The following is a 25,524-nucleotide window of genomic DNA, read 5'->3' on the forward strand; positions in this document are numbered from 1 at the left end:
CATATGTTATTGCAACATGGTCCTAAAAGATGATTTTGAGTAAAATGCTTTTCTTTACATACAACTCTGAAAAATAATCAATTTCTTTTAAAATCGAGAAGTCAAAACAATTTTCAGCAAAGAGATAAAAAAAACTTGAAAATAAAATTTAAAAAAGGATTTTTTTTTATAGAAAAAATTAAAGATAATAACTCGCAAACTTCATATTTATTTATTGTTCTGACAACTTTATTTCATTCTCTATTTACATTTCATCAAAATCACAATTTTCATTTTTGCATACAGTTAAATAAAAAACAAAGGAAAAGGAAAGAAAAATGCAACATATATACATATTTTCAGAAAAATTAATTAAAACTTTAAAACATAAATCATTTAATAAATTCAAAATAACATTTTGTTTATCTTATTTAAAAAATAATATAGTTCTGACTCTAAATGATCAAGTGAAGGAAAAATATTTTACGAAATAAAATGTTGCTTTGTAAAAATCTTTAAAATTATTGCTTTAAAAATATAGTTTTAAGTTTCTCAAATTGTAAACAAATATTTTAACAATAAGAAAATTTCATTATAATGTTTAAAACATAACGAAAAAAATAAGTAATAAATTATCACACAATATTTATTACTTTGGGTCCATGCACTAAAATGTTTTTTTTTTAAAAAAAAAACTCAGAAAATAAAAGCTCGACCAATAAAAAGAAAAAATATTAAAACTAAATTATAACTACAAAATGAATAAATTAAAATTGAGTTTAATGTAAAAAATAAACAATTTTTTTTTGAAAACATCTAATTTTTTACATTTTTAAAAGGATTTATTTATTTGCAAAAGGACACATATTTCTTTTAATTTGTAAGTGTTAAGTCAGTAACCGGTGACTGATACTGAACTTTACGTTTAACCTGTATTAGTCACTGGTGATTGACAGTATAAAAAATATAACAAAAACTAAAAAATTTACATGGTTTTAAGTAATTTCTGAAACTTTATTTAAAATTTGTTAATAACAAACCGAATTTGAAAAATTTCAATCTGCAATAATGTTATTAATCTTATTGCTTCTAAGGAGAATGAGTAGCTCGATAGGGGTTTTCTTAAAAATATGTGTGGTGTATAATAAGTTGCATAGCATATTAGGTTCAAAATATGCCTAAACTTTTAAATTTTGTAATTATGAAATAATTAGAAAATGCAGAAGAATACATTATTTGAAATAGCAAAACAATAGTAAAATTTAGGATGGAATTTTATTCAGTTATTAAAGACAATAAAAGAATAATTTTATAATTTTAACACTATTTAGACAAAAAAAGATAGTGAGAAAGATTAAAATAACCTACTGTAAATTAATTAAATTTATGCAAGTACACATACACATAAACTTATATTGCAGAGAAGAAAAATTTGTATCGATTAAAAGCTGTAAAAGTTTTAATTATTTCTTAAAACGTTGACAATTATATGCTGATCAATGAACTATATAATTTAACTTTTATTATTTATTATTATTTTTGCTAAAGAAATTAAACAAAATTGCTACCACAACTAGTCCTTTATTTATTTTAAACTGTAATTGAGTACAAATTATTTTGATATTGAATGTTTTTTTAATCCTCATCTTTAATCTAATTAAGCTTTGCCTTTTAAAAAACAATAGTAAAATATGTTGGATATTCAAGTAATTTTGTCCAGTTATTTTCAAAAGGTTATGTGTTGATAGATTTGCAACTGTTAGAAAAAAATAAATAATAAAACAAAAAAATTTCTTCTATACATGGGCAATCAAAACCATACGTTTCTTAACTCTTTTAAACTTTACTATGCTTTAGATATATTTTGATAAAACAATTTCATTCATATGTTACACAACTTACAAGACTTTTCTGATAATGAGAATTTTTTATTGTTCCAAATTTTTTTTTTTTTTTTTTACACTAATGACCTTTAGTAAACAAATCTATTGAGATTGTTTTTTGAGGAATTTTAAGAACCAATCAAACCAAGGAAATATTTTCTTTTCAATAATAAGTTCAGTATTTATGTTTTAATATTTTTATGCCACACAACTCAACATTATAAAAAAATTTAATACATTTTCATTAAGAATTTTTTCTTCAAAAAAAGAAAGGTGGTAAATTTTTCAGAAAAAATGTCCTCATTCTAAGCATCTAACAATTGCTATCGGGGTGTACACAAAATTTTTTTTTAAATTGGATCATTTGATTTTAAAGTAGTTTTTATGTAAGTAAATTAATAAACTGTTTAACTTAAGACTGAAAGAATATAAGTGATCATTGATTAACTTCATTTTTATATCATGTATCTGCATTAAATAATTCAGATACAGTAAACATTAATTGCTCACAAAGAATACAAATTTACTCATTAGTAAAAGGGAATTTTTTTTTATTCGAACACAGTTTTGTTTGTTTGAGGTTTTCCCCAAAATTATTGCACTTTTTTCAGTTAACAATAATTTTTTAAAAATATAAAGTTTATATACTGTTTTTTTTTTTAACAAGGGAAAAATTTATTCAATTTTACACAATTCTTCAATAAACTAGCATGTGAGTTATAGATAATAAAAATCAAAATATGTTTAGAGAAAAAGTAATAATTTATGAAACTAAATTTAAGGTCCCACCCATACTCATTAACTTAAGAAAATCACATTAATAGATTAACAAATTGACATATAAAGTTATTTGTGTTAGATTTAACATAATAGATCAACATGTTTAACATAACAGACTATCACTTTATTTTTCTTATTCACTCACTATTTTTCTTATTTCACTTTAAGACCTCAAACAGTTTTTGATGTCTCAGAATTCAAAATCTCTTAAGTATAAACAATCTTACTCTTTGTTTAGTTTTATTCTTAACTTATAAAATAGCTAACATCCCTGTTGGATAAAATAAAAAAAAAATAATAATAAAAGAAAGTTCATTACAGTTAAAGTTATTACAATGGATATTTTATTGTAACTTGTGTAAAAGGCAAAAATTACATTCAATTTACTTGGAAAAAGTCCAATAACTCTTTAAATTAAAATGTTACTTAACATTAAATTACTGGCTTCACATGAAGAACATACACTCACTACATTAATTAAAAAGCCCGAAGTTTTTAGATTCAGAGATAAGCATAAAATTGTCAACTGAAAAAAATACATATATGTATAATTTTACAAGGGCACTACTAAGGAGCTAAAAAGTATTGCTTTTTATCTAATGTGTATCCAATCAAATATGCTTGCATTATTCCCTCTTTCTTAAGTATACGCCAAATTACTTTAAATCCCTAATTCATTATAAAAAATTCTTTAAAACTCATAATAGCACCTGCATTATTGACAAAATCAGCACACCCAATTTTGCTTTAAAGGACAGTTCAAATGATGTAACTTTTGCTAACTCAGTAAAAAGAGAAAATAAATTTTTTAAGTTAATATTAAAAAAGAATTTTACTAAAATAAAATTATTAAAAAAAAATAATTAGCCAATTAAACAGAAACATAAGACAAAGTGCTTAATGTAATACAATTGCAATATAAAGTATACATACTATTGGTGGATTGAAGTTCTTAAAATTCATCAAGCCTATAAATATACATTTTACAAAATATCAAAATTTTCAAATTGTAATAGAGACCTAATCAGCTTCCAAGGAAAACTATCAGTCCTTTAGGTGCCCATGTGCAACAAACTTTCAATTACCTGAAAGAAAATGTGCCACAAATGAAAAATAAATAAATAGGTAAAGTTGGAGAGAAAAAAAAACAGCTTAAGTTAAAAAAGTCTGTAAAATATTTTTGTGGATATGGTTTGCTGAATTTTGAAGAAGAAAAAAAAATAAAATAAAAAGAAAGCTAAAGTTAAAAAAGTCTGTAAAATATTTTGTGGGTAATCCATAATTATTTAAAAAAAATTTGTTTAAATAAAATTTAAACTAAGATGTTTATAAAAACCTTACATGATGATAAAATTTTAAACATGTTTTAAGAGCATGTTAAGATATGATCCAAAGCATTCCAGGTGGCACTACTCTTGGTTTACAAAATGCAATTTATATGAGTTGCAAATTCAACAGTCGCAGATATGAATGATAGCCACATTCAAAACTATTTGTAAACAATTTGCATGCTTCAAATTTTATTTTGATTAAAATTTTACAAAAAGAATAACAACTTCTAAGTAAAACATTTGGAAAATTCATACAAAACTTGGAGCAATCCAAGCATAATAGTTCAGTATGAAAATTTAAATCTCAATCCTCAGGAAGGATTGTTTATACTGCAAATGTATACTGTGTATCAATAGTGATGACCTTTTTTGTTAATAGAACCGAAATGACTGCCTATCTTTTAAATTGTCCTATTCTTATACATGCTTTTTTCATTAATATTTTTCAATGCAGGAAGGCGTGCAGGTTGAATATTTAGATACAGATTTAAATACAGTATATGTAAAAATAATTCTTGCAGTAAGCACTTATAAAATAGCCCTAATTTTTTTAATAAGTTTCCAAAAAATTATAATCATTATTTATGAGTAATTTTAATTATTTTTCAATTTAAATATCTTTTTTTGAAAGTAGAAATTTTGGAGGAAAGCTTGTCGACTACAGCTAACCTAATTAAATCAATTATAATGAATCATGATAAGTGAATTTATTGAGGCCAACCGAACTTCTTATCCTAAGCAATTAAAAAAAAAATCACATATTATCTCAAATAGTTTGTTGTTACAACAAATACTAGATTAATTTATTCCTTTGCAAAGCATGCAGCAATATGAAATTGTCATTAACTGTGAATTTAAAAACAACTCCAAAACTCAAATAATGTCTAGAGCCTTACAAAACAGAAATAGTTTATGAAACATGAAATTATGTAGTCATTTAAACAAATACAAGATGTTCAGTGTCAAAACTTTGTAAGGGCTATTAGATTTTCTTTTCTTAAACAAAGAAAATGACCTCTTTTAAGTAGATGAACTCACAGAATATGTTACACATAACTTGTAATCAGTTTTTTATAGACATAATAAAACTGGGTAGGGCCAAATAAATCTCATTATCTTGGCTAAAATACAAAATTTATCGTTGATAGTCATATTGGAAATTACATGTATTTTTACAATGCATGCTCAAAATGAAACAGGAATGTGATTTTGACAAGATACACAATTTGTGCACTGTTATGCTATTAATAGCTATTCCTCATTTCCTAGATTTTAAACATCATTTAACTCTTACATTTTTATTTATACTCCTCTCAGAAGAACATATGCAACAGAAATCCTCATACACCCACAAAAGGAATATTAACTAATGAGATATAAATAATTTAAGTTATCGTTGAAGGCCAAGTTTACTTATAGAGATATGATATGAGTGAGTTTAAAATGATGTGTTCAGTTATTAATTTCACCGATTTTTGATTCAAACTTTAAAGGAAGGAGCCTTACTTTGAATGTTCTTTTTGAACTAAACTTTAAATTTTCAAAAATTGATATTTTTCAGTAATTTTATGAACTTAAGGTAGATATGAACAATAAATTGACCCCTTAACTGCCGCGGGCGTATAAATACGTCTCGGCCAGACAATGCGTTAATTGCCGCAGGCCTATATATACGCTTTCCTGAAGTACGATGCTTTGCATTGCGCTGCTATAAATAGAACTACACCCCCTACTTCAGAATGCAGTAAAATGGCCTTGAAAGTGCTTGCTTTGCGAATGTATTACTAATTTCGGAGGAGGGGGAATGGGAAAAGGAGGTAATGGAAAAGTGATATTGTATTAATCGCGTGTATGTATTTATTTGAGTAAGGTCGGGTTAATTCTTTTTTCGCTTTTGTTTCCCGTATGTATTTGGTGCTTTTTATTCCTTCCATCAACGTCTTCAAAGAAAAATGCATCGCGAAAATGTGCTGTTTGTTCAAGAAAAAAAAATTCTTTGTGAATCCCGCTATCAGTGCGATGAATGTGATGTTGGTTTATGTGTCCAACCATGTTTCAGGATTTATCATACAACAGCTAAGTTTTAACATCTTTTATATTGTATTTTTATTATTTAATTTAAATTTTGTATTTTCTTTCTTTCCTTTTTCTTGCCTTGTAAAATTAAACTGTTTTTAAATTGCAAAGCGTGTATCCTTTCCCCCCACCAAAACACCGTGTAAGAAAGTGCACTTGAGCGAAAAACAGTGGCACTGGGGAGTGAATCACGTTAATTTTACTCGGCAGTTAAGGGGTTAAAGAGACCTCCAGAGCCAGAGACTGGATTACCCACTAGGCCATGGCCCCCAACGATTAGGAGCCCCCTTAATATGGATTTTTTGAAAATGAATTTAAAAAAATTAAGAAAAACAATGATTTTTCAAAATGTTTTTATTTTTTGTTCTAATTTAATAAAATAAAGTAAAATTTAATTTATTATTATTTATTTTATTTTAAATATGCTTTCTTAAATGAAAAGATACATAAATACTTTTATATTTGAATAAATAAAAAATATACGAGAAAAAATTTAATCTAAGGGCCCCAAAAATTTTAATGGCCAAGGGCCCCGCGTACACTTAATCCTGCCCTGCCTCCTGTAAAAATATCTTAAATAATGAAGTTAATAAAATATAATTTTAAATTCTCCACTTAAAAAACTGTGAGCTTTTTTATATACAGAAACTTAAAACCTGATTTATCAGTTACTTATTTTGAAAAAAAAAAATTTCTTACAAAAAAATTGGAATTTACAACAGAATATTCCATCAAGTGAACATGTAATTTGCAGTACAAGGAAATTAATTAACCAGTTAATCTTCAAGGTGAGAATTAAGTTATTTAGATAAAAAAAAACACAAATAAAATAAGAAGTGTTCTGAAAGAAAATTAGCAAAAAAGTATAAATAACAACCTTAAAAGTTCTTCTCAATGATTCCGGGATTTCTTCGATTTCTTACCATAAATTTCAGACTCTGAACTAAGTGACCTACTTGCACGGTATTTCCTGGGAATTTTTGAGCTACGACTATATGGTGAAGGACTCCTATGTGAATCTTTATATCTCTTTTCTTCCCTTGATCTTTTATCATCATGATGTCTATGACTTCGTGAAGATTTATTTGAATGACCCTCACTCCTATGGTGACTTTTCGTATGACTCGAACTACGTCTACGTCTGTCCTCATAACTACGACTTCGCCTGCTACGCCCACGATTTGACTCGTGCTTTTTACTAGATTTTCTCTTATGTAAAACACTACTCGAACTGCTACTGCTATCACTTCTTTTACTTTTCTTTCTCTTTTTGTTACTAGATTTTTTTTCGGGAGAACGACTTCTTTTGTGCCTGCCTGAACTATCACTGTCTCTACTCTTACGTTTATGATGTCGTTCTCGCCTTGAAGGGCTTCTTTCGCGTTTTTCGTTTTTGCTACTTTTTTCTTTCTTACTGTGAGATTTCTTCTTATTCATTTCACTTGAATTACTTTCACTATCAGAAGAACTCGAATATTCTGAAGAATTCATTTCTTCCTCTTTTGGCTCTGGCTTGACGCTTGTTTCACTAGTTTGTTTGCTATCCTCTGCAGATTCATTTTCACTAATAAATGGTATATCATTTGAATTTGCAGACCTCTGAAAAGGCATCATAGGAGATAATTTGCTATTTTCCGGGTTTAATTCTTCCTGAATCTCTTCCTTCACTTCTACTTTGATATTTTCTTTCACAATTTTATCAGAGGTCATATTACCTGAAAATTTTAAAACCAAAGCTTTACTTTTAAAATCTGTATTTAAAGAAAGGAGAAAAAAATTGCCATAAAAAATATAGTTGAAAAAATAAAATGATAAAACTGAAGAACTAATTTTTCATCAGCTAGGTAAAAAAAAGCAAGAATTTAAATTCAACTCTATTACATATGTGTCAACTGCAAGGTCAAAATCTTCTAATTTAAACATTATACAATTTCATTACAAAAATCATTTCTTTTTAGCCTTAGAATAATATTAAAGCTGAGACAGGAAATAATTATTTTTATTAGCAAGTTTTGTTTATTTTTGTAAAATAATCCAAATAAATGCAAACTTTTTTCTCTCGAAAATATGCTATTATTTAATCTAGACTATAAATTTACTTTAATAAAGATTAATATTGTAAACTAAATTTTAAGCAAACATAATTAAGAAGGTATTAAGTAAGATTCTGTTTGCATTATTATAGGATAGTATGTGTTTAAATTTGTATTTAAAATTTATGATAACAGTTGAAATTTCAAATTGAATAATTCTTTCAGTTCAAAATACTTTAAAAAAAAAGAAACTCGCTGAAAAAACTATAATAACGGACAATCATAGAAAAAAATAATAATTTTTTTCTAATCTCATTGCATTCAGAATCACTTCAACACCCAGAAAATATTTTGTTACTTCTCTATAAAGGCTAATCATTGTGCTATTTCCAATTAAAAAAAGCCATGTCATAAATTGACAACACTCATGCTCATCTGTCGTTTGTTCACAATTGCAGTTCCCGGAAACCCATTCCAATCTAGAGTTTGCTTGCATTTTTGTACTCAAATCCAACTGTTTTATAAATATGTCATAATTACATAAATATGCAAATAAATATGATAGAAAAAATATGCATATTAAATTATGCCCTAATGTAGCTTAATGTAAATGTGGTTTTAATATAATAAATTTTTATTCATTCATATGCTTTATAAATAGGTACATAATTTAATTTTCCTTTTTTTTTTTAACTATGTTAAGTTTATTTAAAAAAATTATTTTTTAGATTCTTTTCCAAAGTCTTATTTTTATATTATAAAATCCCTATTTTAAGTGAAAGAAATGTTAAATAATTTTATTAAAGAATAGTTTTAGATTTTGAAAATATAAAAAATCAGTTTTTATTATTTTTTTAAAAATTTATTGTAGCTTGAACTCAATGCAGAGAATTATCTTCTGCATAACAGTAGAAGACTTTTTAATAAAGCTGTGATCTAAATAAAATGTATATTTATTAAAAAAAAAAATCAAAAAAATCAGGTAGAAAATAAAATTGTTATTTTATTGATTGTGTAGAATTACATTGAGCATTATAAAGAATAGCAACTTTAAATATTTTATTATTATTAAAATATTGTTGTCAGAAAAAAGAAGAAATATGTTTCAGTAAAATGTATTGACTTTATTTTAATTGTGAAATCAAACATATACATTTATCTGGTTCTAAATATAATAATAAAAAATGTACTCATGGTAAATAATTAAAGAAAACCAGTTTGTTTATGACTATACTTTTATTTAGTCAACTGGGATACCAGTAATCTTTTTACTTGTTTTCACCTTAGTGAAACAAAAATGTCTGCTTAATGATCCGCTGATATTATATGGCTTAATTAAATTGTATCAAGTTAAATTTTGAGCAAAAGCACAGAGATCGTGGTGATGATGGACAGATATTTTTCAATGGACTAGATCTTTTGAAACTGCTGGTTCGTTTTTCAGCGATTTCAAATGCTTAACTCGTTAGTCTCAAATATCTAGTCACATGTTCTATATCCAATCTGCCACTGATTTTAATTAGATAATTAGGCTGTATTTGATTAAAATATATAAAGTAATTCCTTAAAAATAAGCGGAATAAAATAATCTTTTCTTTGAGCTTTCAGACCCTTGACTTCAGACGGAAAAAAATTTCAATTCACTGTGAAGAGTTGCAGCAGCATATTTATTTCTTTGGCTATTTTAGTGATAAATAATCTGCCTGAAGTTTTCAAAATATTTATTCCATTTTGCATACGCTTTCAAAAGTGTATATTTAATTCACAAAATTTGTAACTAATAGTATAAAACGAATGATCATAAGATAAGTAATACTTAGGGCTGCAAGTTTGTCGCAGGAAAAAAGACCCCAAATTCGCGGAAAAAACGCGGTAAATTTTGAAAATTACACAAATTCTAAACATAAAAAAATTTATTATATAAATGATGTTAAAGACATAAATTGCGCAAATAATAAAAAAAGCCAAAAAATGCACATCAAAAGTATTTCTTTGAATTTCAAGCAATATTAATATTTTTATTTAAATGAACAGAATTTTGGTACTAAGTATTGTACATTGTCAGATTATTCTCATTTATCCTTTGTCTTTCGTCACTTAATACATTTTTATACTTAGAAAACTATCTTTCTGCGTCAACGCTGTTTTTAGACACCGACAAACTTCAAATTGCCACTTTTGGAGAGTTCGGTTTTTGATTTCCAAAACTCGATCAATTTTCCTTCACCAACGTGCAATTCCTTGACCGTTGCTTTGTAAGAAGTAATTGCTGTGAAAACTCAAGCATTCTACATTCAAACTACTAGTTACAAGTCCCTACTAACTACTAGTCCCCCTCCCCTTCATCTAAGAAACTGATCCATATTTAAGAAATCACAAGAAGCCGTGCCATCTAGGAAAAATTAACTGGATATGTAGAAAGGCAGTCGAAATTTCATTGCCCAGTGCAATAGCATGTATAACAGTTTTTCTGTCAAAGATTTGATTTATAAAATTTTTCTTCTTTTGTGATTCCAATTTCTTTTGTACTCTTACTGACTTCAGGAAAGTAATTACCCTCCCTAAGTGTAGAAAGACCACCTCAGTTGACAAGATTGTGATTATCTCTTATCTCTGAACTATTTTCATGTCATTTTGCTATTGATTCACTTCCCTAAATATCTAATCAATTTTACATGCTTAATTTAAGGTTCAGGAAAATAAAAAATTCTGTTTAATAAAAATAATGAATAAAAAAAAAATCAAATTTTAAGCAATTTTTGCGCAAGTCAAGACATATTGTGAAATTTGCGGATTTTAGGAAAAAAGATGACAATTTCGCGGAAATTCGCGCCGCGACAAACCTGCAGCCCTAGTAATACTAAAAGAGCATTGAAATAGACTTAGCAGATGGATGTGTGTTTCCATTTGGCATACGGAATGTCATTACTAATCAGGGATCAATTTTAATTTCACCATTTATAGAGGATTTTTTACGTAATTTAAGTGTTTAATAATTAAATAAACATTTGCAAGAAAAAACAGATCAGGTTTTCAGATTCAGGAGAGAATATCTAATTAGTTAGGACGAAAAATTTAAAATTTTAAGAGTAACTGTCCACAAAGTGGTTACATTTTGTTAGTAGGTATATAATTATTGAATTTTACATAATACAAAAATCTATAATAAAATGCAACATCAAAGTATCACTTACAAGCAAGCTAGTGTACAAACGCATTTCATTCACATCAGTTTCAGACCTAACCGCCAATAGTTTTAAAGAATAACAAAATTAAACTTTCAAGTTTATTTCTTTCACAAAATCATTTTATTAGTTTCAATCTCACATATCCACTGGTAATTTTTACTTCCCTTTAAGCCCCTATTACTCTATAAGTGTGTAGTGTAAAGAGAGAACACTTTCTTAAAATCAAAATTATATTCTCCCATAATTTAGAACTCCAGATGGAAAACACTGATTTAAAGAATTAACCAAAGTTAATCTGTTCCCCATAAAAAGTTTATATAGAATAATTTCTCTTAAAAAACATGTAAAAATATGCATTTTTTGGGAACTAAAAAAATTTAGTAATTTTAGCTTTTAGTAATTCAGGCTTTCTAAATTAAGAAAGTCACATAAAGATAGCAAGGAAATCCAATAATCTGCCTTAACAGATCTGATCAAGTAAAAAAATAAAATTCAAAATATATATAAGCACGGATATATACATCTAAAAAGAATAATGACAGGGTTGCCTGTACATATTATGCACTATATATTAAGAGGAAACAACAATTACTGTGCTCTTGTGTGAGCTATATTGGGCTAACTATATTTATTAGTTTTAATTGCTGGAAAAACAGCTGAATATACTTAAAAAATGCTATAGTAAATGAAATAGTTTAGTATAGCTGAAATATCATCGTTGAATATCCCATAGATTACACTTTAAGTGGTCACCATTTTTTAAAAGACAAAAATAAGAAACAAAATTCTCTGTATTTTCTCAGTTTCTAAAGAAAAAATCAAAATTCCCTGCATTTTCCCTGTTATTTTAGGTGATTTTTAAATTCCCTGTATTTTCCAGGTTTTCCCTGTTCTCCCTGTGGAGTGGCAACCCTGAATGATAATTAAAAAACATTTTGGAGCTACGCAACTATTAAATTCCACATAAAATCTGCCTTGGTTAAGGGTACTTATTACAATGCAGTAAATTGGTAAAAAGCATTTAATTTTCATATAATATTATAAAACATTTGATTTAAGGATTTTCCATGTTGCTTATTTCAACAACAACCCCCGATACCTTCGTAAAGGGATAAATTAAATGGTATTTAATATTAGGATGCAAAACATATTAGAACTAAATGCAACATTAATTTAGCAAAGAATTATCGCATGAGGAAGTTGGATAAAATTTTGAAAAATTAATTCAGCCATGATATTGTATTGGCGAAGTGAACATAAATTAAAATTATACCATTATTCATCTTTTCTCTATCAGTTTTATCCTCTAATTCCTTACGATCAAGATCAGCGATGATCTTCTTTTCTTTAACTGCAAAAAGCCGTTTCTTTTCCTTAATTTTACGATACAGCTCTTCTTCGGAGTCTGAAGAATCACTCCTATCTTCGGCATCACTTCCTTCACTCCCTGAATCATAGCTGGCAAGACCACCTAAAGTTTTGAATCCCTTTTTGGTGAGTTAATGCATCACTCAAATTACAAATATTCATTCAAATCAATCATACGATATTTTTACTTAAATGAATAAAAGTATAAATATAAAACAAGCTCTTTATTTTAGAAAAAATTTTTTGAGCTACAAATATTTACATGCTGTAAAAAATGTAATTAAAATTGTATCACAGATACAATTTTGCAGTTCAACAGATTTTAGCATGATATGCTAAACAAATGAATCTTGATAGGTACTAAGAAAACGATAACAGTCCACAAGTATTGTTCAATTCTATGATCATATCCTCAAACATAAAACACATGAAATATTTTATTTTTAGTCCAAAATATGGAAATAATTAGTTTTAAAATGATGTAGCTACACCAGTTGAGAAATTACAAAGCTTATGCACAAAAATAACAACAAATAAGAGTTATGCTGCAGTAGTTATCCTATTCTTGTTTCATAGATGAGAAGAAGCTTGAGAATTTCTATAAATGTACAATCAAATACAGTTTCATGCTTTTATCACAGCAGATCAACGTCCTCAGGATTCAAATTAAGATTTCAAGAGAAGTTTTTCAAATCAAAGTTCCTTATGTTCTTTGTTGTTGATAAAGATGAAAGAAATGAATTGTAACACTCAAAATAATGTAACTTGAAGTTTTCAATTCAAATGAGTTTATTAAAATAGTTTTCTACTAATTTGCTAGCCAAGCAAATACTACTTTAGTTCGATTGCTAGTGTGTTATTTATGCTGTTCCAACAGTTTATATATTCCAAATCTGCTTTAAACACCATTATTGAGTATTAAATGAAAAGGCTTGCAAAGTTACTGTAGTAATATTTTCCTAACTAATTAGACTTGAATAAACAGTCAAGTGGATATAAATTTTCACAATAAATTAATTAGTCAGGCATTCTTCACCAGTAGATTATGTTCTGTTAAATCTGGACTTACTAATGAGATATTCAGGAAAGCTTTGCTAGAAAAACATTCTTCATCATCAGTCCAAAAAAGACCATTAGTGACTAAACCAGTGTTGTTTTTTTAAATGCAAAGAAAAAATGTTTATGTCCTTTTTGTATTTATGTATAGTATACATCACTTTGAATTTAGTCTAGTTAGTCCAACATATAACAGTATTGCTTTTTTTAAAGTCCACATTAGAATTAGTATGATAATGTTCAAGTCAGAAAAATTTTAAATTCTCTTATTAATAAAAATAAGGATAATAAATGTACATGGACTTTCACTGTTTTATACTATATTTAAAAAAAATTAGATTATACAGCATATCTACACTTTAGTACTTTTTTTTATTTATAAATTGCAATAAAAGCCCCAGTATTAGAAAAAACAATTTTCATTTCGAAGCATTTTTTTTTTTTTTAAATCAAGAACAAAATAATTTCTTTGAACACTGGAAAGGGTTTCAATTCTTTTCAAATAGTTCAAAGTTTTGTTTAATAATGCTAATTTCTACTATATTAAAAATCAAAATTTAGTGTAATGACATCAATTGACATCCTAATCAAATCTTTGAAAAATTTATACATTAAATGCAATGTAAATACCACCATCAAAAAACATTGTGAGCTTACAATAAAATATAACAACGTGTTTTCTTTTATTAGGTTTAAAAAAAAAACACATTTATTAGGTGAAAAAGTTAATAGTTTTTTAGATACTGAAATAAGAAAATTAAAGATACTAAAAACAATTTATTATAATTGTATAAATAAATGTTACTGTTAATATGGTAAATTGGTCAGTTTAAATGATAGATGTATATGCTAATATACTAATCAAAACAGTAAAATGATACAATTATATCTTTTATAATTTTTAATAAAAGCTAGTTGTTTTATATAGATCCAATATGAATAGAAAATATAATTTGTCATTCATAAAAAAAGTTGAATATTTCAAAAACTACTACTTTACGAATTGAGAATTTGTTCACAATAATTAAAAAAAAAAAAAAAAAATTTTTTTAAATTTTATCAAAAAAGAAAAAAATGAAGTTTTTGCAATAAACAAATATTTCTTCAAATTTTTTATTTAATTTGTCATATTATTAATTAACTTTAGTTTGGGATCTCTGTACTGCAGTCATTTTCATATTACTTTTGAGGATCTAAAAAATAACATCTCTTGAAAAGTTTTTAACAATACTCCAATATTTACAGCTTGAGTCCATCATATTTTCAAAATTTAATGATTTTGTTTCAAATGTAAAGAGCTATCAACTATTAAAAAAAAGAGAGAGAGAGAGAGAGAGAGAGAGAGAGAGAAATAGGAAAGGGAACTGTAAAACCAAAAAAAACATAACTTAAAATTTTATTATTTATTTATTGTAATATATTTCAAAATGTATCCAAATTTTCTAAAAGGGAAACAACTAAAAACAGCTGTTTCAATTTTATAAAACAACAGTCGCACAAGTGAAAATAAGAGTTTTGAATCAACAAGCTCACACATTACATAAAATAATATACAACAAAAAATTATAGGATACAGAGAGGAAGGATTAAAATGTACACAGAAGGACTTGGATAAGTGAAAAGACTAATAATAAAATTCTAATAATCGAAAAATATATTATATAATACACGCATTTAACCTTAATTTACAGACTTGATACAGGAAATAAGAGTTTTTTTTTTTTTTTTTTTTTTTTTAATTGAGTTATCTTTGATTTTTAGGGTATCTAGTTGCCTGAAGTTAGTTAAATCTACAAGTTTTCTTGGTGAATGAAAATTAATTATATTTAGTAGTAGCTTTTCAAAGCACTTTTGGTGATGTAAAGAAATGATTGACTTCTGATTATTTCTACTTTAATATTTATATTACTTTTTTATTTAATTTCAACTTTTCCCTTTCTCTGTACCCAAAGATGTAATAAATGCATCTTTTACCAAGGGTGTATCAAGCATGAATGACATTTTCAAGCATCAAGAATTTTGATTTAAATAACTATAATTAAATTTGGAATTAAACCAGTCCTATTAGTTTTAAGGTATAACGTTAATTAAGTTTAGTAGACAAAAAGGAAACAATAAGATAAGGATCATTTCGCAGTTATAAATACTGTGAAATAAGAATAAGAAAGAAAAAAAATTATTATTTATAATGCTTTCTGCTCCCATAAGGTACATTATGAAATTTGTTTCTAGAGACAATAAGAGCCTCTTCAAATTTATAAAATATTTTCACTCAAAATTTACTTAATTGAACAAATACTTATTTTTATTAAATAATTTATCGAATTGAGTAATGCATAAGAAAGAGGAAGCAAAGTATTCTGGAATAATCATAAACAACTAAACATTTCTGTTTTAAGACAAAACATAGTAGATAACTTTAGGAAACTAATATTTTCGAAATAAAAAAATAATTACAACTAGTAAATAAAATATGATTAGATTAATTTTTAAAAATTAATAAGAGAAAAAAGGAGAATTAATATGAGCAAATTTTATAAAGGGTGAAGGTCTATCTCCAAAATAAGAATATGCAATGTTGTATTTTTTACTAAGCCAACCCACATATTTTAAAAATATTTTATAAACTGAGAACACTAGCAAAAAGTAAAGTAATTATAAAAAATTAAAATTTGAGAAAAAAAACTAATAAATTGCATGGAGTTTAAGAAGATTTCATAAATTGATCAATAACTTATATAAAGGAAGAAGTACAGCCGCATCTTAATCAACAGAAAAAAATAATTAAAAAAAATAATTAAAAAAAACATTAAAATGCAAATATTTGAGAAATATCTTTTAATATAAGTACAGCAACTTACAAATCAGTTGACCTCCTATTTACTAATAAAAATGAAGAAATTTTTTTTGTGGAATTACAAAAACCTAATTTTTTTTTTTTGTGGGGGAGGCGGGGACAAATAAAAAAGTTATCAGTAAAATACTGAAAAACAGCCTTAAAAAAATTTACACATGATTTTACTTGAAGAACATTTCATGGTACACAACAATGGACATGAATGATTAAAGCACAAATAAAAATAACCTGTTATACAGTTTATCAACTAGATACAACATGTGTTCAATAGAAAGTACAGTAGATTTTACCAACTTTAACAATTCATTCAAAAAAGATTTTTTTTTTTTTAAAGTTGCAAGAAACAAAGCATAAAATGTCACTTTATTTCAATATAATTGAAAGTATTCTCAAGAAATAACAGTAATAAATTCAAAGAAAAATTTAAATTCTGAAAAATAAAATAACGCAAGATGTTTGAGAGCAATAATATAAATTTTAAAAAATACTTACGTAATCCAGAAGCTACAGAAGTCAGTGACGTGGTTGAGGCCAGCTGACGAGCTGGAGCTTTTATGTAATAAATATAAAGTTTAGTAACAAAGAACAAATCAAATTTCAAATACCACAGCTAGAAGAAGTTCAGAAAGACCTAAAATAACACTTAAAGTAAAATTAAAATTGAGTGATAAATATCTTCTGATAGGATTCTTAGAAACAACTTCTGTAAAAGTATCATAAGGAAATTATTGAAAATCAGCACTTCATTCCAAAGCAACAAATTTAATTCAGCACATGGCATAGCTGCCGATATTTCAAAAGAAAAATGAATGATTCATTCTGACTAAACAAATGTTTCAATTCAATAAATAAACAAATGCTTCAATTCAATAAATAAAAAAATTTTCAATTCAATAACTAATCAAATATTTCTGAATTAAATGTACAATATTTTTTAAAATTAAAAGAGAGAACTAGTATTTGAAGAGAATTAACTCTATTTCTGCATCCTAGCTAATAGTTTTATATTAAAAAAGTGCATATCGTGTAGTTCTGTTTTTCCTAAAAGCATATTCAGTCGTTAAAAAGTTATTAATTATGTAGTCAAAAATGTATCAATCTTTTTAAAAATAGAAAAACTATGAGGCAACTTTCTCTTTTTTTTTTAACGTGAGCACTATTCTGGTTGTTGTTAACACATTAATAATTTCAGGAATATTCAAGTTATTGATAAAGATTGGAACATCAGCAAATTTTGGAAAAATTAGAGATATAGCTACAATATTTAGAAGTTAGCAACAATGGTATGAATCTGTCATAAAGCTAGCATTTCAACAGAAAATATATTATCAGTAATGAATTATCTTAAACCTTTCTTTGCAAGCATTCCTGATCAAAAAAATCATACACAAACGTAACTTACAAAAACTGCAATAAGGTGAGAAAGTCAAATAACTGTGTTTTTACTAATTAATAATATATAGATAGATATAAATATGAGCTGATATTAAAATCTTTCCCTGTATGAAAAAGTGGATTTATAAGGAAGTTATGTTGCTGATGCACTTTAATGAACTTGATAGCTAAAAATTTTTGATCTAGTTTACAAGTAAATTTAAAACAAAATGAAAATAGAAAAACTATGCTTTTAAAATAATTAAATGTGGAAAGATTTTATTTTTGGATGATTTTAAAAATCAGGTAATTTTATGTGTTTTTCACTATATAGTATGCAGAATTAAATAATTTTAAAACATTTCACTTGTTAAAATTTAATTGTTAATATTAACTGTAGATATTTTAAGCAAATTATTTTTTAAAAAGTCTTAATTGGTAATTTTTTTTTTAAGAGTTACACATTTTTCAAGCAAAATATGCCATTTTCTACAGTCTGAAGAAACTCAAAACTAAGGAGGACATTTACGACAGCCCACAAAATAGTAAACATCTATTCAAATAAAATTTTTGTATACTTAACAAGCATGCTTTTTGATTTGGAGGAGGGACTTAAAGAATGCTAATTAATTTGGGCAAACAGTATTTTAAGTTACAAAATCAGATGTAAAATGTTCTTTCTCTAAATAAGCATTTTTTTTTTCCAACAGTGGCAAATTTTTGTTCTTCAGAAAATAAAAGGTAGCTGCAATCAAGAAATATGGCCCCAATAGTTAAATTAGAAAACAAGTAAAAGTTTGAAACCATAAATATTAATTTCACATTTTGAGAATTTAATTATAAATCTAATTTTGTATCTAGCAAGTTAAAAATGTTTTGCAAAATTTGTAAAACCAAAATAAACATACATATGTATGTATGTTTATTTTGGTTTTACAAAGTGAATTATTTAATTTAATGATGGTCGGAAAAATTTTTGAATCATAAGATATACAAATTTTTACACCATTTTAAACTAAGTAATTTTAAATGACCAAATTCAAAGTTTGAAAAGAAATCAGAAGAAAAAACATTTATAGAAATAAAAAGTTTAAATAATAATGTTTTTTTTTTCCTATAAAATTTTTGTTGTTGTTGTTGCTTATTTCGAAATTATTTGATCAATTTCACTCAAAATGTGAATTAAAAAATGGATTTAAAATAAGCAAGATTGTAATACTTCATAATGCAAAATAGTTTTGGCAAGTATTAAAGTGGATAGTAAAAAATCTCAAAAATTTAAATTATGCGTAAAATTACTTTTGGATAAACAAGTTTCACAAACATGTGTAAAATTATTTGTATTCTCTAAAGTAATTCCAAAAATATAGCAAAAGAAGCATAAAGCAAAATTAAGAAGTAAGGGTCTTAAAAACTGACAACAACTGTCCTCACTAAAATATTGGAACCATACTAGAGTTTATAGCCCCAGGGGAGAAACTCACTTCTTGCTTCTCTTTGTAATATGATGTCTAACTTAAGGGGTTTTTCAGGACCGCTTCAAATTTAATTATTTTAAAACTGAAATCCATCATCACATTGGTTTGCTTAATTTCCTATCAAATAATCTTTTACATTACTAATGTTTTTTTTAAACAACACAACTGAACAAGGTCAAACATTTTCATTCGATTTGAATTTAAATCAAAGTTTATGCTCCCCTTAAATGTTTTTTATTGTATTTATTGTTTTTGATTGATTGAACAATCAACTTTTACTGTAGGACATTTTTCATTGAATATATTCATATTCTTTCAAAATAGATATCCTATTCAATTTCTATTTAAATTGGATAAAAATTTGAAGTAGAGAAAAGTAACGAGTAAATGAAATTGGGGAGATTTAAAAGAGAAAAACATTTTATTTTGTATAAATTATTTTTCATGAATTTGGCGTCCCTTTAAGGCTGCATACGGGGACAGATGCCACATTAGCTATGCTTCTAGGACCATGTTTTCTAGATTGCAACTACAATCCATTAATTGAGAGTCAAGAATCCAAATCTTCAGGAAAAAAAAATTCTGTTTACACAGAGAGAGTATGCTTTTATGACTGACTTTGTAATTTAAAATAGGATCTGCACTAATTAATTAGCTAATTTAAGAAAAGATTCTTGAACTATTAAAATTTCATTTTAGTAAGAAAAATTCTGATTATCAAATCAAAAGTTATTTAAATGTGATTTTTTTTATTCTCCAAAAGAAATTAATTACTTAAAAAAAATAACTAAACATTTAATTACTAAAAATTTTACTACAGTTAATACTTATAGTTAAAAAATAAATATGACAAAGTATTAATATGGTAGTTACAGCAAGAAAAAAATTCCCTATAGTTTTTTTTTTATTGTTACATAAAATTTAAAAAGAAAATTAATAATTTTTAACAAAGACAAGTTCAATTGCAATTAGACAAGACATTAAAAACTAGCCTAGAAAGATGATAGAACTTTATAAAATGGAAAATATTCAATAAATCATTAAAATAAAACTTTATTATTCCAACTAAAGTAAGAATATTAAAATAATATTTGCCAATTAAAAAACTGAAAAATGTCAGAGTGACTTTATGCTCATTTTGAATACCTTTTGACTTTGCTTTTTTATATACTTCTTGAGCAATTGCCACCATTTCTGTATTAGTAACTGAAAGCAAAACTTCAGTCAAAGTGCGTCGAACTTTCAACATCTAAAATATAAAATTCAGGAATCAAATATAGCTATTAAAAATAACAGTAAAAAATCTAACTTTTTTACCAAATTTTTAAAAACAAATTTAAAATTCGTGTTTGCAAAAAACTAGAATGAATTTTAAGCACAGTATATCTTTGAATATCTAATGTAATTGGGATTAAACCTTTCATTAACTAGCAAAACTTTTTTACTTTTTGCCCAAGAAAATCATTTTGGTTTTTTCATTTTTATAAGCCAAGAAGTATAGCATCTGATCAATAAATACATGAAGCACATCTTTTATTCATTCAAAGCCAGTGAAACAAGAGTGGGATTTCTTATGCTCCTAATTTGTTGTTGTAGTTCATTTACGTCGCACTAGAGCTGCACAATGGGCTATTGGCGACGGTCTGGGAAACATACCTGAGGATGATCTGAAGACATGCCATCACAATTTTGATCCTCAGCAGAGGGGATGCCACCTCTGCTTCGGTAGCCCAACGACCTGCACGCGAAGTCGAGCATTTTACGGTAGCACAGTTTAACGAGGACCAATACCGCACACTCTCGGTCCCTACGCATACTGAACCAAGTGGTCACCCACTCGCACACTGACCGCAGCCAGTGATGCTTGACTTCAGTGATCTGCTGGGAACCGAGTCTTAACGATCAGTCCACTGCGGGACGCTCCTAATTTGTTCTTAAGTCATCATAACAGCAAGAGTGACACTACTACTACTTGAACGCTCTTGAAAAAAACTAACATTTTTTTATGAATTTGTTTAATGTGACCCAGAAAACGTAATTAAGAATACTATTTATACAATGATTTGATAAAGATATGTTGTGATAAGAGGGGGGGGGGGGCAAACAGCAAAAACAAGAACACAAATAAAAAGTTATGAATCATTTTTCTGTAATTCTTCACTTAAAATTTAATTATTCAAAATCCCATTATACATTGAATTGTTAAAACATTTAAGTTATAACCAAGAACTAATTTGAAGAATTACTATATATAGTTGATAATAACTATGTTTAATATTTTTTAATGTTCAGAATAAAGTACATGCTTCAAAAATTTAGAATAGAGACCAACATTTCTATAAAACAAACATATTTCTTAAAAAAGGAAATTATGAAAAATCCTTATTATGTATTTTCAAATCTGGCCAATAGGAAACTAAAAAAATTTATTAAGTTTAAAACTTAATAACTACCCCTTCCACAATTCATTAATTTTAAAATTGAAGATTTTATAAATGTAAATGGAGTAAAATTAGATCAACATGCAACTGGTGATAAATAAAACTTTTAAATGGTTCCTAAAAGAATTAATGTAAATAAAAAACACAAATATATGGTGTGTATTATGAACTTGTATTTTATTATATAATCCAATTTGTGTATCACCTTAAAAATTAAGTAATTTTAAAGTAACTTCTCATTAAATATCTTAATTAAATATAGTTCTGTGTAATAACACTTATTATATTTTAATAAATGCACATTTCTTTAAATTCTAGTTTTTTTTAAATTTATTTTCCCCTTTGCATTTGAATTACTAAAAATATCCTGCATCTATACATATTAATTAAAAGTTATCAAAGTTTCAATGAAATTTAAAATCACAGAAATTTAACTTTTTTTCTTACCATGTCTTGTTTTTTTTCTTCTTCAGTTCTTAAATCTTCTATAGGTGATGGCATTCGTTTTAAAATAGGAGAATTTCTTTTAATAGGTGCCTCTTGTACTTGTTCATCTTCACTATCACTGTCCTAAATTTATAAGTAAATATATCAGTACAATAAATATAAGCCTAGGAGCAGAAACCCCCCAGCACTGCAAAATTATCTTTTTAATCTGAGATATAGAAAGAAATTGATATATATTTATATATATATATAGATAGATAGATACATATCAATATATTTGGATATCTATATACAGTGAAACTCGGCTATAGTGAACCTTCAAGGGACCAAAATTTCGGTTCACTATATCTGTTCCGAAAACAATTATAATTAATCTTTCCAAACTGCCCCCCCCCCTTATTACAAATTATTTAAATAAATGACCAATAAAATGAAATACAAAAATGACTGAAATATAATACGCAGTAACAAAAATGTGTTAACTTTTATTTTCTATTACTCTTCGCCTTGCATACAAAATTTTTTTTTAATCTTTAGCTGATGCGGAATCTTCAACATCAGATATGGAAACACTTCCTGACTCTCCCAAAATTTTTCCTGAATTTATGTTATTCCGCTTTTTAAACCTGTTTAACCATCAATTCAAGAACATAAAAGTAGTCACATCACAAATCGCTTAGCTAATTCATCGGCTTTCACTTCAAGCATTTGTCTAGATACTGGAAGATTGCAACTTCTTTGATTAATGAACCAATTCAATAATGCTATTCAACAAAGACGCAAACAAGAAAAAATGCTTATAATACAGTCCATGCTATAGATGGTCTTAAAAATCGGTATATGTATTTATTTTGAAGTAGAAATTTCAAAATTATTACAAAAAAATGGAGAAAATAAATCAGTCGAAGACAGAAAAAAGTTCATTATATCCAACTTCCTCTCCTATTTTGGTTCACTATATCCACCAAAAACATCATTATACGTGCGTAGCAAGGCAATATATATATTATATTATATCAAAATATATATATATTATATATACATCAAAATTTCTAGAAGTCTCTTCAAAAAATTTCTGAGGGAATGGGAAATGGTGTACATATACTAAGTTAATTTATAGAATTAAGTTTGAATATAATTTGCATGCATTTTTTCTTCTGCTTAGTTATTTAGATGATTTAAATGTGGATGTATTCCATCCTCATTTTTAAACATAATTTCACGCTTCAAATTGAATTTAAACAACATACATTTCTCATGTTGGATTTTTATCTACCTGAAATTTGCGAATTTAAATTTTGCTATACTATTGTTTGGGTAATCCTGATTTTTACAATAATAGTCTCCACTTGATTGCATTTGGATGGCAGAAAATTTTTTATTAATAAAAATGGAACAGCAGATTGAATTAGTTAATTCTGCTACTGAGAATATAAGTTATAAAATCAAAACACGAGAGAAAAAGAAATCAAACTGAGCAGATTTTGATTTTAAGCTAAAGTAGTAAAATTAAATTGGTGACTAAAAGTGTGTATATAATGGGAAAAAACTTAGCATTTCAAGCTTAAACCAAATCAATTGAAAGATGAAAATAACTTACAAATTTTGATTTCGGTACAAATGAAGGTGATCTTGAATTTAGTTCAGATTTCACCTTAGACAATTTTTCTTCTCGTTCCTTAGCATTTCTCTCCTTTTCAAGTCTTTTTAAACGCTCTTGCTCCATTTTTTCCAATCCATCTCTTATCCAAGCAGGAAGTTGTTTACGCTTAGCAGCATCTAAAAATTAAAATAGATAAAATATAGAATATATTATACAAGCATATACATACATATATTATAAGCCTCATATCTGACTGTCCGTTTACTGCAAGGGTCATTTTTCTACACACGTATTAATAATCAAAATAAATAGAACTCTTTTACACTTTTTTTCCCCTACATTTGTGACTTGATGAAAAAAAGTATAAAGGGATGAGAATCCTCTGATTTTCGCATCTTTTTGAATTTTTCTCTACTTCCGATTTTTGTTCGATTTTAATTCCATTTCTGGTACAATATGAAAAAAATTGTATATCATAGGAACAAAATTCAAAATTTCACTAAAGCACGAAAAAAATCGCATATTTTTTCACGTCTCTCACAAAAGAATTATTATTGCCAAGAATCACGTATTTAATTTCAGAGTGCACAAAAATTTCACATTTTGAAAAATTTTTGATTTGAGATGGAATTATCTGAACCAAAGGGGGTCATCAATTGATTATTCAAAAGAGCAATTCGGAATTTGCGAATCATAATAATATTCTATTAAAAATGGAATTGACATTATAAAAACTGTGGAGAAATCCCAAACCGTTGAAATGGCGATTGACAAAACCACATGGACAATAAAATCTTGACTAATCGAGTAATCAAAAAGTAATTCTACAAATGCATGAATAAAAATCTCCCATGTATGATATTATAGCATTAAAAAAGTATGAAAATTAGTAACAACTGACAAAAATGTGATAGTCCATGTGAGTTTGCGGGTAAATCGTCAATAATTGAGTGCCAAATGCGCAATTGGAAGTTTGCCAATCAAAATAATATCACATTAAGACATTGAGATTTTAAAAACAATGTGAAAATCCATTTTAATAGCTACCGAAAAAACGATCAGCCATACCGATTTACGGTAGAATCGTTGTTAATCGAGTAGATTGAGAAATGATTACTAACAGAAACATGTGATTCGGAATTTGTATCGAAATTTTAAAAAACATATGGAAATCTGTAACAAAATCTTTCGAAATAGTGCAACTACGCAAACCACAGTGATTTATTCGTTGTTTATTGAAATTGACATTAATTATCGTCTATTTGTTAATTTTTATTGAAATAAGATGTTCTGATATTTGTTTACCTTAACTGATATTTAGAATGTTCTGATATTTAGAACTATTATCCGTAAAAATCTATTTCCTGGACTTGCCGAAGTCCGAAACGAAGGAGATTTTAAAAACAGTGTGAAAATCCATTTTAATAGCTACCGAAAAAACGATCAGCCATACCGATTTACGGTAGAATCGTTGTTAATCGAGTAGATTGAGAAATGATTACTAACAGAAACATGTGATTCGGAATTTGTACCGAAATTTTAAAAAACATATGGAAATCTGTAACAAAATCTTTCGAAATAGTGCAACTACGCAAACCACAGTGATTTATTCGTTGTTTATTGAAATTGA

At 26.5% G+C, this 25,524-nt stretch overlaps 1 protein-coding gene across 3 annotated transcripts in view; it reads right to left on the reverse strand.

The window, feature by feature from the left end:
• Positions 1–1,950: 1,950 nt before the first annotated feature.
• LOC107450894 (uncharacterized) overlaps positions 1,951–25,524 on the reverse strand; it is a 29,528-nt gene continuing 5,954 nt past the window's right edge. For 2 of the 3 annotated variants that reach the window (XM_016066827.4, XM_071182085.2), the window contains 7 exons: positions 23,892–24,070; positions 22,292–22,414; positions 20,550–20,652; positions 17,044–17,100; positions 12,544–12,741; positions 6,927–7,764; positions 1,951–3,727 (listed from right to left, as the gene is read on the reverse strand). In XM_016066827.4, the coding sequence (XP_015922313.2) occupies positions 6,941–7,764; positions 12,544–12,741; positions 17,044–17,100; positions 20,550–20,652; positions 22,292–22,414; positions 23,892–24,070 (1,484 nt within the window). In that variant the 3' untranslated portion in view covers positions 1,951–3,727; positions 6,927–6,940. The remainder of the gene's footprint in view (positions 3,728–6,926; positions 7,765–12,543; positions 12,742–17,043; positions 17,101–20,549; positions 20,653–22,291; positions 22,415–23,891; positions 24,071–25,524) is intronic. The other variant, XM_071182082.2, reaches the window with a different exon arrangement.

The sequence above is a fragment of the Parasteatoda tepidariorum genome, chromosome 3 (assembly GCF_982258835.1).
Source record: "Parasteatoda tepidariorum strain Cologne lab strain chromosome 3, Ptep-v5.0, whole genome shotgun sequence".
NCBI lineage: Eukaryota > Metazoa > Arthropoda > Arachnida > Araneae > Theridiidae > Parasteatoda > Parasteatoda tepidariorum.